Source organism: Tetrao urogallus (assembly GCF_951394365.1).
Source record: "Tetrao urogallus genome assembly, chromosome: 4".
Lineage (NCBI taxonomy): Eukaryota > Metazoa > Chordata > Aves > Galliformes > Phasianidae > Tetrao > Tetrao urogallus.
Genome location: NC_136817.1, coordinates 13,597,577 through 13,611,351, shown reverse-complemented (window position 1 = coordinate 13,611,351; position 13,775 = coordinate 13,597,577). Strand labels below are relative to the sequence as shown.

The window sequence follows — 13,775 nt, the reverse complement described above, 5'->3', positions numbered from 1 at the left end:
TAAACAGGACCAAGTTGCTAGTTATTTCATACTTGTTTGTACTCTATTGGTATGAGCAGAGAGATTATAGGAGGACAGCTGTTTGACTCCTCAGCTAATGTGCAGTGGCTGCTGACAGTCATTCCTTTCTGCATCTTTAACCTTTTAACCCTCAGCTGAACATAGCAACATGCAGGAGAGGATGTTCTGACCTTTTGGTCAGCAGCACTTGCACTTGTGGCTGGGTTTGAGTGGTGAAGGAATGGAGGTGGCAGATGCTGCCACCCTGGAATGGGCACATGCTAGGCCAGCACCTTCCCGGAAGCACAGGTTATTATCTACAGTATCTCTACTGTTTACTTTAAAAAAAAAAAAAAGTGCAGCAGCAGAATGCATTATAACCTATTTTTATACCTTTTAAGAATCAATAAAAAAGAGCTGAGGAGGAAAAAGCAGTTGGACCAAGCTTAGATTCAGGCCCACTGAATGCTAGAGACAAACTGGAATGAAATAATGCATTGGCCAGTTAGCCCACTGTGGCTGTGTCACCACCTACACTCAAAATCCAACATATGCATGTTGAAATAAAGGGCTTACTCTATTGTATCATGATAGGAAAATTTTTCAGTACTGAAGCCTGGTCCACTGTAGTTACTTATTAACAGGAAAGTTTGTACCCAACAAGGAAACACCTCATTATTTCCCCCTATGGCATGTTATTTTTCCCCGTTGAATGAATGCTACTACTATTTACTGTAGTTGCATTCCTGATTCTCTAGTAGTTCTCTGGAATTGCAGTGAAAATTTTACCCTTTTAGTCTTCTGCTCATTTTTTTTTTTTTTTTTTAAAGGAATAATAACGTGTGCTTGCTGTGTTTTTTTTGTTTATTTGTTTAACTGAGTCTCTTCACAAATGCATGGGTTGGTCTGTTTCCAGATTTAATATAGTCTAAATTGGAGTTTCCTCTTTCATCAATATGAAAAAAAGCTTAGGATGAGGCCAAGAATGAGGAGAGATGGAAACTGAGCAGGAGAGGGAATTATTTTTGAACTGTAAGAAAAAATCCATACTCAGATAGGAGTTGAAAACTACATCCAGTTACACTTGTAAATCACCAACATCTTTTAAAGTGGTGGTTGACACAAATGAAACATGTTAGAAGAACGCCCTAAGTCCCACTAATGCACATTTGTTGTAGGTGATGATAATGTTTACAGATCATTGAGGAATTCATACTAGCAAATAATTATTATACTATATGTAGCAGAAAACTACAGTAACGCACTGAAGACCTACTAATAACAATTGAACAGTTGTCTTTATGGAATCGCTGTAGTGCCAGGTTTCTTAGTAACACAAAGTTTGGCATCATGTATGCAATGCTTGTTTAAAACAGAGGTGATTTTTATTAGCTAATTAACTATTAGCAAGTTGATTTGGAAAATTGTTGCTCGTGTACGCTGTATAGGCAGCATTTTTTATTGGTGCTTACTAAGGAGGATTTTAAATGTAATTATTTTCTTTTAAATTACCACTATCAGTTAAACTCTTTTGGTTTCTAAACTGCTAGTATGCTAATGAGAGTGAGGTACCTCCAGCATTACCAAGAAGCTTGAGCATTGTCATTGGTGTTTTCTTTTGTTCATGTAAGAATGGTAAATCATGCTACTGATGCTATTGTACCAAGTGGTGTCATAGGTCATGAGTTACAGCAGAGGCTCAAAAGTCACCTCGGACGACATCTTAGTGAATGGGTTGGGCTGATTCTTGAAGGCCTGCTTCATCAGCTGAGCTTCCTAGGGCTCTCATTAAGGCTCTCCAGTGGAAGGACAGTATGGTAAGGCAGCTGCAGTCAAAACTCTTTTTGAAGATGGATTGCCGAAGAAAATCCTGCCTCATGTAGTAGGCTTTTGAGAACACTGGCAGGCTGTTTGTAGGTGAAAATGGAGAGCAGACTTGGAAATATGTAGTAAAAAAAAAAAAATCTGTCTAAGCACTTGATCATCTGATCTCATTTGTCTGAAGGTTTTTGATTCATGTATTCTTGGAGAACTTAAGGTATTATATACTCTTCTATTATGCTGGTCATTGTCACCATGTTTCCTTATAGAAGCTCGATAGCTAGGGTTGTGGTGGAGAATGGGGTGGCAAGCCTATTAGTACGCATTTCTCTGATTGCTCATCGAATTTTTAGGCCTGTGGATGGAAAAATTATACCAGCTCGACCTCCCCCACCTAAAGGTGTTCCCGGAAGGCCACCTCCACCAAAACTCTCTGCAACCAAGACCTCCTCCCAGAAGGATGCTCTTTCCCGATCCACTTCTTACGTTGCTTATGATAAAAAGCCAAGCAAGCTCAGATTGGGACCCAAGAGAACAAAAAGCCAAGTCATAAAAAAACAAGATCCAGCTTTACCTCCTAGACCTAGGCCAGGTCATCCCCTCTACAATAAATACGTGGTAAGAGCTGAGATATTCTGCAGCTTGTTTATGGAACAGTGATGATAGTAGTAATGAAGAATGTACTGGTATGTTAATATGATATGGCTAGTGCAGCTATCAACATAATCTTCTTTAAAAAATACTAGTAAATTTATAGTTATAAGCACTGTGAGGTAATACTAGAGAAGGCAAAATATAATTGCAAAGTACAGGTACACGTATGTGTGTATTTTTGTATGTGTATATTATCTTTCCGTGTATTTTCAGTGTACAACTTCGGTTGGGTGGGGTTCTCACAGTTGTCAGTTCTGAATTCTATTAAGACGACGTAAAGCAATAAATATCACGTTTGTGTATTGCTTTTGCCTGCATGTGTCAAGATGCTTAACAAAACTGGGGGAACATTGCAGTTTAAAATAGCTTGTCTTGCTTAATCAAGCTTGCAGAGAGTGAGGAATGTAACAGTACTTCAATTTAAACTTAATTTAAATTTAATTTAATTTACTTCAATTTAAACTTACGTGTTGACGTAATCCCTTTTCATTATAAAAAGTGTTATTTTGTATTGCATGTAATGTTGGAGGATAATAAGTAGATACTTAAAATGAAAGCAGAGCATATCTTGTAATAGAGTGTTGCTGAACATCGTACATGGTATGTTATAATAAAAGTGGCTAAAAGACTTATAAAACTTATGACAAAAAAGCGGTTTCCCAAAAAAAGCAGTTTCTATCACCTGCAGTTCTGTTTTAAATACTTTCCACATGAGTGTCATGGTTCTGGAGGTTCATGGTTCATGAGTGTCTGGTGCTGGGGGGTGCTTTCCTAGCCGTTCCATGCTTTTCAGGTTTGAATCGGTCCCAGGAACTCTCACTCTCCTGATTGTCTTCTTGTGTAGCTCTCATGAAATCCTGTTAAATACTTTATTGGAAAGGAGAAAAAAAAAAAAAAAAGAAAAAAAAGGCACTACTCAGACTAAGTAGTGCTCAAAGTTTACGAATATCCCAGAACGCTGGCAGTATGCTTAATCTTTCAAGGTCAGGTTTTCCAGCACAGAAACCTGAACTACTGATAATGCTCCCTAACGAAGCTCTCTAAGAGCAGAGAGAAAAAGAGATTCGTTCTAAAAGCTAAAAAGCAGCGAGCCCCACGTTGGGCGCCAAAAAACTGTCACGGAGTTGACCAGATCAATCCATGTCTGTGACAGGGGCAACAGGCCTCTGCCCTCCCCCCGACCCCAGTCCCACAAAAAATGGGAAGGAAGGAAGGAAGGGAGGAAAAGAGCAGCGGCAACAATCTATGGAGGAAAACTTATTTTACTATAATATCGGAATACAAGATAACACAGTATATACAATTTAATTGAAATTGAGATTAATAAATCAGACAAGATGAGAGAGAGAGTTCCCGGGACCGATTCAAACCTGAAAAGCTTGGAACGGCTAGGAAAGCACCCTCCAGCACCCACTGCAAGGCAGCAAGAGAGCGCCCCCCTCACCCGGAAGGGCCAGATCCTGTGACTTCTGTAATGTACAGGGATAGGTACCTGGGACTGGGGCATTAACACTTCAGTGCCTCATATACTACATGATGTTTTGATGTGGAATACTGAAACGCGAAATAAAAACAAACAAAAAAAAACAACATGGAACCATGACAATGACTGTGTCATCTTACAGAAGACTTCTAAATTATTTACCTGTATTTGGTGATCTGAATAGTTCCATCACCTGGCATGCTGTGAAATGTTTGGTGCTTCAAAATGAAACAAACTATTTCAATTTGCTCCTATTCAAGCTGTCTGTGCCTCATGGAGTTGCCAAGGAAAATTGCCTTCCCAGAAACCGTGGAGAACTGTCTCGTAAGGTAAGATATGTTCTTCTGGTGTTTCATGTTTCGTGCGTAAGTGTCCTGAGCAAAGCCCCTGTTATGTTAAAATATCAAGTGCTTTAGGCTTTAAAGGTTACTCTGAGAAATCCAATAATGGTTCATTAAATCCTTGTGTTTTCTTTAATAAAAACAAAGCAACCGCCAAAACAGAATCCAATACTGTTGATTTGCCTTATGGCTCCAGGTCATTCTGCTTGTGGAGCAGAGCAACAGTAATTACTTGGAGTGCCAGAAGAGAGGGAAACTGGCGAAGTTCCTCACTCTCCTATGAAGCTAATGACTCCCTCTACTGAGTATCTGAAAGATGGGCAAAAGCTAAGCAGTTAGTTTTACAAAGTGATGTATGTGATGTATCAGTGAATTGACTTAAAGTCTTCGAAGTATTTTCTTTGCTTTGGGCTTATACAAAATTGAATGTGTTTTAGGGCATGGCTGTATTAATATTAAATAGCCAGTATAAATTCTAGCTATGAGCAGACAGGATTAGCAAAAACCTATAGGTTTCTTATCTTTCTTGTTATCCATATTATTCTGTCCTTCATGTTAGATTTTTCTGGTTGTTTCCTTTGTTTTTAACGACAAATTACTTTGCTTGAAAGCAATTCATACATAGTGATTGTAAAATGCTGTTTTTTACACTGTGATTGAAAAACAGTACAGTCTAAAAACTCTTTCCTAGTGAGTGAGTTAGAGATGAAGCTGAACGTTGTGAATATAATCTCTCTTTACAAAGATTCCAAAAGGAATTTGTAACTTCTCCTGTTATCTTCCTGTAAAACTTCCTGGTGTCTTGCTTCCCCCTCTGTGCTGTGTGTGCTGGGTCTCTGAGCATGGAGGAGTGACTGATGTCATGAATTATTGAGTGGCAGCACAGAATTTGGCAACAGCCTTTTGTAGAGAGAATTGCCATCAGCTCTCCAGCTTTCTGACACGCAGAGATAGCTGAGGCTTTGTCTATACTAGAAAAAAATTACATGTCCTCCCTTTCCTTTTGCTGGGTCAAAAGTAAATTTCAGTGAAATATCTTTTGGTTTACCCTGGCAGAAGGCACACAGAGTATAGACCAGTGACCAGTACTTAAGTTTGTCGCCTCCAGTGATTTTCTGATATCGTGATAAATGTTGTGTCCTAAGTCAGAAAAGGACTTAAGGAATTCATGACAGCAAATCTGTGTTAATATCTTCCATGATGTATAAACTGTTTGAATTTGTTTTTGCCAGGATTCAAACAGCTCTCCAAAAGTTTCTGACACAAGTGCTCCCCATGCTGTAGCACTGCATGATTTTTCTGCAGGTAAGTAGATGTGAATATTTGGGAAGCTTATTTTTATCCAAGTCTTTCAAATGGGGATTTTCCTAGGACTCAGATCTTAAAAATAGTCAGGAAGCACAGCGTGCAAGCTCTGCATGTAAAGTTGTTAAAATCCAAGGGTTTTACCTATGGTTGGGTGGGTTTTCTTGTTAAAGCTAATTTGTTTAGCAAGTACAGTTAAGGCTCTATGAAAACTTATTCCACTTTTGTGCGTGGTATTTAAATTAATGAAGTTTTAATGATTGAAATCAGTGAGGGTGAAAACCCCCTTCAAGTGACATGATGCTGTCTTGCAGAGCACGCTGGTGACTTGGACCTTCGTTCTGGAGATACTGTTTATCTTTTGGAGAGAGTTGATGACAAGTGGTACAGAGGAAAATGTGGGAATCGCACAGGGATATTTCCTGCCAGCTTTGTTCAAGTGATTGTATGTGGGCTTTGCATACTTTGCTGAATCCTAACGCATTGGTTTTGTTGTTATGTTTTACTGTAGTTCCTATTTAGATAATCTCTTTTCCCTCTGGCATCACAGAAGACATAGCAACTTGTTTGTATGATATTACAAAGATGCTTGATTTGGCAGAGCCAACTTGTGTTGTGGAGCTTATTTTGCTGTTAATTTCAAGCCAAGTGAGAAAACCATGGCCCTTACCAGATTCTCTTTCTTAACTTGTTTATCTGGGTCTACAAGCAGATTATTTTTATGGCTGCATGTAAAAATCAGCATATAAGTACGATGATAGCTTTTTGCCCTCACCTCAACTTCTCTCATATTCTTGACCCCGTAAGCTACACTGGAATCACCACTTGTGCACCCATGTAGTAAATTGAGTCAGGGCAGCATTTGAGCCCAGTGAAACATTTTTTCTTTATTCCCAGAATTCTTTCTTCCAGATGGATCGGTTCGCCTACGTGGCTTCACAAATGGGTGTGCTGGCACTGTGAAAGGAGACTGTGCTATTGCAAATGCGCAGCTTAAAGCAGTCCTGTTACTGAATGTGACATTTGCCAGTAAACTGCAAGCAAGAGACAGGTGTTGTTTTGGTGCCCAACAGAAATGAATTGATAGGCTCAGCTTAGAAACGTAGTTCAATGCCGCAAAAGCTAGATGAGATCTATTGCAAGCCCGACTTGGAATTTAAGTCCATTTTGTGCCTGTATGAAGGGTCATTGGGCTATCCACCTCAGCCAACTGGGCATGGAAGAACAGTAACTTCTAGGATGCAGTGAAAGCGTATGGCTGGCTGCTAAAGACAGTTAAGGTCTGTGCTGATACTGGGCAGCTGGCAGAGATGAGAGGTGCTGCTGTATGAAAAATACCATGTACTCAGTAACCATCACAGTACGTTCTGTAGGGTGCCTGTTCAGTTTGTAGTATGTTACTGGAAGAGAATTTCAAAGCTTGGAAAGCACAGAAGAATAACAAATAGACCTACAGATAGTAGTTATGGAACTATATTCAATTTGCTTTACGAGAAAGATTTGTTAGCTACCTTGTGTATTCTCTTTGACACAAAACAACAACTTAAAGCATTAATATTTTTGTAAAACTGCTGGCTTACAGATAAAAGATTTGATGTTAAAGCATTGGAATGGGTATTTGAGATCAAATTAAGCATTGATGCTGGCAGAAGTAACTTCATAAAAGCTAGGGAAGAGACTTTGCACTCTTTTTTTTTAGTTTTAAAAGCTGGATACCCTTTGAGAAAATAATTGTTTTAGCAAAATTACAAAAAAGAAAAAAGAGGGAAAAAAGTAAATAGAGCTTATTTGCTGAGTGAGTTTTCCTGAGAATTCAAGTCAGCTTAGGTCTTCATACAAGGCCTCCATCAGTTCACCATAGTGCGTTTTATGTCAAGCCACATAGGAGCTTCATGTCTGGATACCAAATGGTAATACATAGTTATTGTTTCCCAAAGACACTTCAGAGCACCACAGATATAAACTTCTCTAGTAAGCAGTGAAAAGATAATTTGCCTGAAAATCATCTTTGTCTGAAATTGACTGGTTTCACGCAGCCCTTCACAAAAGCAATTAAACACTATTGTTGATGTGTGTGGAACTGGCTTAGGTGATAGTGAGCTATAGCCCAAAGCTCCTAGCCAAGATCTCTAGGCTTGTAGGGGCACGTAGTCTTACATAAATATCACAGATCATCCTTCATATCATACCAGAAGTACAATTAAAGTCATCTTAAGATAATGGACTTCAATGCTGTCTGTTGGACATACCCACATACGGATTTTCTAGATGATATTTCTCCAATCCCTTTAATTAGCACATGGTAACTATCTACGGCTGAGCTAAGAACGATTATTTGTTTTTCCTAAATTAACCTTTCTTGAAATATATGCTGCCACCGCATGAATACTGAAGTGAGATTTAGGAGAAGTGCGTTTGTTCTGAGTACAGCTGGCTTCCAAAGCCCAGAAAAATGCGTAAACACTAATTTTGCCTGTAGTGATATGTTGCACTAGCAAATGATAGAGAGCAATTACTAACTGAAAGTTTGGAGCAAAGTGCAACAACACATAGTAGCATCCAGTCCCATTTTCTGTCGATCGGCCTGGCCTGGCCAGTTTATTGAAGTAGGCTATTAAAAAAACAAAAAACATGAAGTATGCATGAGATGGAAAAATCATTCACGCAAAAGCAAATCCGCATTACCATTGTCATATATCAGAATGTATCAGTGACTGTGTAGCATCACGTCAAAATTACAAAAGGAGTTGATGCTTAATGGAAAAATAGATGATTTTAACAAGTTCAGCATTTGCAGTAGTTACGTTGGCATGAGCTTGAAATTGAAGATTTTACTTATTTTGTTGTTTTATTAGGTTGATATTCCAGAAGATGGCAAAAGAAAAAAAATACCCTGCTCCTCACAATCCATTAAGTGAGTCACATAAATATTGGGGTTTTTTTTACCTTGATTAGTAGTAATTAAAAGGAAAGGTAACGTGGAAGTAGGTGTTATCTGTGCTGACGCTAATATGGTTAATAATTTCCTCAACAAAATTATTTAAAAAACTAAACATTTATGGTATCATAGTGGCGTTACACTTTATCAGGAAAAAAAAAAAAAAGACTCTGTACGTTTAAAAATTGGTATATTACTTCATAACAAGTGTTTATATAGATATAGCTCTCTTGAACACGTCTTAACTGAGTAATGCTTTATTGGCTTTCATAACTTTGAACTGCAGGAAGTAAAGCTAATTCAGGCAGAGATAGGAACTAGTATCATCAGGAGTGTCGGCCTTGTTAAGATAGATGGAGGCTTGTCCTAACTGAAAGGCTGCTTCTGCAGCTAACAAATGTGCAGAAAATGCTACTGCTGCAACTTTAAAGAGAATATGAGTGCAGATGGGAATCAAGCTTACAGATTGCTTTAAACTATGCTATAGAACTGTAGTGTATTTTCAGGTTTTTTTTCCAACGTGGCATTTCTAATAAGTCAGATTTTTTTTTGGTATGAAAAATAGGTAAAATTGTTAAGTGAGGAAAAAGATACAATTCATTTTTCAGTATTCCGCCAAAACTCCGTAACATGTATCAGATTCACTGATGTTATTATCTTCAATGATTTATTTCTCCACTCTGGGATGCTCTTAACAAAAGCATGACTTGGATATGGCAAAATTATAGAATGGGACGTGTACAAGTGATGTTTGTTGTTTGAAAGAATATGATCTTATGCAAAAATACTGCAGCAGCCAGGAATTCAGATACAGATGTTACCTCCGTCTCCTTTAGACTCCATACTCATCCTCCTCAGGAAGCAGAGATGATAAGTTGGTCAGAACTCCAGTTTTCCTTATGTTCAATCTTAAGTGCATTCTTCGATCATTTTAGTAAAAGATATCAATGCATTCTTTGCGTAGCACTACCTGAATATTTTAGGCACAACAATATTAAATATACCAAGTAAGTTCCTGTATTGCTTGTGCAGAGGCCCAAGATGTGTAGCACGATTTGAATACATTGGAGATGAGCGAGACGAACTCAGTTTTTCAGAAGGTGAAACAATTATCCTTAAAGAATATATAAATGAAGAGTGGGCCAAAGGAGAGCTCAGAGGCACGTCTGGAATTTTTCCCTTGAACTTTGTGGAAGTAATTGAAGATCTGCCTGAAAAAGGTATGACCACATGAGCAAAAATGTTAAAGAATGTGGTTTTATACAATACGCATAGGTAGTTGTAAGAAGGATATAGAAGTCCAAAATAACAATACACAGGAGAAGGGAGGTGGAAAGGAAGAGAAGATGGATGTGATGAGTCAAAAGGAATACTATTTTGAAGTTACTCTTAATAGTCATTTTGAATATCTAAAGTTGCTGATGTTATATTGAGTAGTCATTGCTACTATTCTGAAGTTGTTCTTTGCTACATAGGTACAGGAGGAGCACTAAAGAAAAAGGCCCTTCTTCAGGTAATAAAATTTCATGGGGGGGGGGGGGCAGAAATTACATGGAGGTTTCATAGATGAGCATAGACTTTCTAATGTCAGATTAGCAGCCTAACTTAAATGTGGTACGGTTCCCACAGTACATAATGGTGTGTGGGCACATTTGTAAGCCTTACAGTTGCTATACCTCGATTGTTAATTTGCCAAAAACTGTGAAATCAACTTTGTCCTTTTTGCTTAAGGCAGTTCTTATTAGGTGTATCATAAGTACTGTGAAATGGTCCAACCCTAGCCTCTGCCATCACTGGTAAAAACGAGTGCTTGTGAGCTTAGATGAATTTATATAATAATTGCTGAAATGCTTTGAAATGCTTTTTTGGTTTGTATCCGCAGTGACAGTAATGCATAAGAGAAAATCAGGATGTGCAAATCTTGTACTCTTGTTTTGACCAACATCCATGGGCTTATTGCTGTTCCCTTTTGAAATAAACATATTTCTTCTTTCATTTGAGTAGAACAACCGATGCTCAGTAGAGTGGTGTGAAGCACTTCATGATTTTACAGCAGAAACCAAAGATGACTTATCCTTTAGAAAGGGAGACTACATCCAAATACTGGAACAAGTAGATTCTGAGTGGTATAGAGGAAGACTGAATGAAAAGGAAGGGATTTTCCCAGCAGTTTTTGTTCAGACCTGCTCAGGTAAGTGCTCTGCTAGATAACAGCTCATTATTCCATGCAACAGTCATGACCAATTTCTGGGAGAACGTAGCTATTCCACTGCCTTAAAAACCGTGCACCAATAGAGACATTAACAGCCTAGAGCTGAACTGAAGTGCTGAATTGGTTTCTGAAATAATGACGTACATTGCTTTAGTCAGAGTGCAATTTGGAAAGTAATAGTGTAATTTAAATACATGCAGAACAGAATGCTACTATGCTACTGCATCTCCAACTAGAAAGTGGAAATGACAACTTTCCTTACATTTCTGCATTGGAGAGTTTAAGGAAGTGAACTTAACATTTAATTCTTCTAGAAGTGGAACCACAAGCATGTGTTAGTTCTGTAAAATGAACTGCCAGCAGTACAAATTTTTAGTCCAGCATGACAGTGAGTTTGCTATGTAGCAGTAGTAATAACATTTGGACACCTGATAACACACTAGTGGGGAGAAAACACCAGCATAACAGGAAGCTTTCCCAGAAACAAAGATATATTTTCCTCAAGTCCAAATAACTCAGCTATTCCATATTTTGCAGCCAGGGTAGAGACATCACAGTCTCTAGGAGGGAAGAAAAAAAAAGCCCAAGCCCTCTACGATTTTCATGGTGAAAATGAAGATGAGCTTTCCTTTAAAGTAAGTGCCCCGTTTTTGTTTTTGTTTTTTTTGGTCCAATTTTTCAGCATATCTTATGTTGCTAAGGAATGCCTTTAAAAAAAAAAATTTATCTAAAATAAGTTTGGAACGTGAAACACCAGAACTCAGGTAATAGACATAATTATTAACGTATTTGATATAGAGCAACTAAAAATGTTGGTCCTTACCATAGTCAAAATCTTCACCGAAGACACTGAGAAGTTAGCAATCGTAGTCTTGCCCTGACTTCCCTAATCCAGTACGTATGACAAGACCAACACACCTCATTTTGCAGTACATTCAGTTCTTGATCAGTTAATAAGGTCAAAGGGGCCTCTTTTTTGACTGGAAAGACAGCAACATGATGGTTTGATAATAGGGTGACAGCATTACAGCAGGGATAGCTCTAAGAGAGACCTATTACTGCAAAACCTTCAAGTTGATGTGAAAGTTTGGCAGCACGATCCTTAGTTGCCCTGTGAGCAAAAGGAGAAGGAAGTATATGCTGTATGCCTATATAATATGAAAAAGCACAAACAAATGGTATGTTTCAGTAGATGAAAAAATATGACATTGAAGTAAATGTCCTCAAAAGCAAGTTTCTAAGAACCAGCAGACTTCAGCATCAGGTCCAAGATTGCACTTATCAGCTGCAACACATTACTTTAGAAAGAGAAAATAATTAGTTTCTGTGTTAGCAGCTTGCCTTACGGGATGGATGATGGATGGATGATGACTTAAAACAGAAAAGGGGAACTGAGGTACTGGTAGAAAGGCTAGAGCTATGCCAATACTTGGAATGAAGATACCCTTCATGGCACGGGAAGATGAAAGCAGGACTAAAGATCAAACATGGAAGATAAAGCCACACTGACTTTAAAGGCCACAATGAGCTTCAACTGCATTCCTTTTTGAGAAAGTTTCCAAAGGAAAGGGCGAAGTTTACAAGTTGTAGAAAATACTGGGTCTGAATTGAAAGAAAATATTTGAAGTGTTCGAAGAAGAAAAACCCTCATAGCAGAGCAGGAACACGCACAGTGAGCGAGGCAGCAGCCTGTAAGCCATCTCTGTAACACATCTACCTACCTGCAGGACGTTATCCGGCAGTATTATTTTTTCCTCTCACAAACTGGTGGTTTTTCAACCCTTGGCAAGTGTTTACACTAAGAGACAGTTAGGTAAATGTAGTTTCAAAGAAATCTAACAGGAGCGATCATCTCCTACTACCATTCTGTTTAATTGCTATTAATTTCTTCTGAATAACATCAACAGTGCATGGCCTGTTACTACATGGAAAGATGTAATGGCTCACGTTACTCCTTGTTTTACAGGCAGGAGATTTTATAACAGAGCTGGAATCTGTAGACGAGGATTGGATGAGTGGAGAGATACAAGGAAGATCTGGGATATTTCCCAAAAACTTCGTTCAAATTTTAAAAACACCATGAAGTGTTGCCTGTCCTTGTACTCCCTGTGTCTGGGAGAGAATGTTTTCACAAAGACATCAATGTATTCTGACTATCTATGTTTTGCACTACTTATTCTGGACAGTCATATGAGTATCTTAAAATCAAAAAAGATTTTAGTCTTTTGTGACCACGTACTTAGTCATGCTTCAGAAAAGTTCTGAGAGCAAATACATGAGGAATTTTTAGTGGTCTCCAACTAGGGAAATACTGTGGTGCAACACGATTTTAACTTAAATAGTATTCTGTTATGTTTACTATCTGGTATTACATTTATCATGCACACCCTCTGCATAAAGTAAGCTTATTTGAGCTTTTTAAGAACTGTTCAAAGTGATGTTTTTAATATATAATTGCAGCAGTCGGTATGTAGATCATGTTAAATATTCAAGTTTCTTTACTGCTTGACTCCCATGTTAGCAGGATTCACTTATGAGTTAGATAACTTACAGTAGAAAAATGTCAAATTAAAATGGTAAGAGGAAAAACTCAAATCCTTGTGTAGTATTCTCCTGTTCTTAGCCCAAACAGCTCAAAAAGGGAGATCAGAAAATATTTAAGTATTTTTCCTCTTAACTAATAGCACTTACACTGGTTTGAACCATATTAAATGTTTCTGCCCACCTCAAATATCTGCTCCAGATAGAGCCTTAGTTTTCCTACTATTCCCTCTTCATCAAGCACCACCCTACCCTTTCCCAGCAGGAGTTGTGATGGACAGCATTTACTCCATTTTCTCAGTTCTCCTCCCAGCACAGCTATACTATTTCAACAATTTGCTCCTCCACCCCCTTTTATTTCAGTGGAAAGCCTTTCTGCATTCAGTCTACATTTCATCTACTGCTCAAGCACTGGAACATACTTCAGCAACACTATTCCTATCTGTAACTGGAAGGATATTATGCAGCCTTGGTTTTGGC

At 38.3% G+C, this 13,775-nt stretch overlaps 1 protein-coding gene across 1 annotated transcript in view; it reads left to right on the top strand.

Moving 5' to 3' along the window:
• SH3D19 (SH3 domain containing 19) overlaps positions 1 to 12,837 on the top strand; it is a gene marked incomplete at both ends in the record, with an annotated part of 75,047 nt that extends 62,210 nt beyond the window's left edge. Inside the window, 10 exons of the mRNA XM_079534912.1 lie at positions 2,175 to 2,439; positions 4,219 to 4,287; positions 5,532 to 5,604; positions 5,919 to 6,049; positions 8,460 to 8,518; positions 9,575 to 9,762; positions 10,018 to 10,055; positions 10,547 to 10,733; positions 11,292 to 11,389; positions 12,721 to 12,837. Of these exons, the coding sequence (XP_079391038.1) occupies positions 2,175 to 2,439; positions 4,219 to 4,287; positions 5,532 to 5,604; positions 5,919 to 6,049; positions 8,460 to 8,518; positions 9,575 to 9,762; positions 10,018 to 10,055; positions 10,547 to 10,733; positions 11,292 to 11,389; positions 12,721 to 12,837 (1,225 nt within the window). The remainder of the gene's footprint in view (positions 1 to 2,174; positions 2,440 to 4,218; positions 4,288 to 5,531; positions 5,605 to 5,918; positions 6,050 to 8,459; positions 8,519 to 9,574; positions 9,763 to 10,017; positions 10,056 to 10,546; positions 10,734 to 11,291; positions 11,390 to 12,720) is intronic.
• Positions 12,838 to 13,775: the final 938 nt, after the last annotated feature.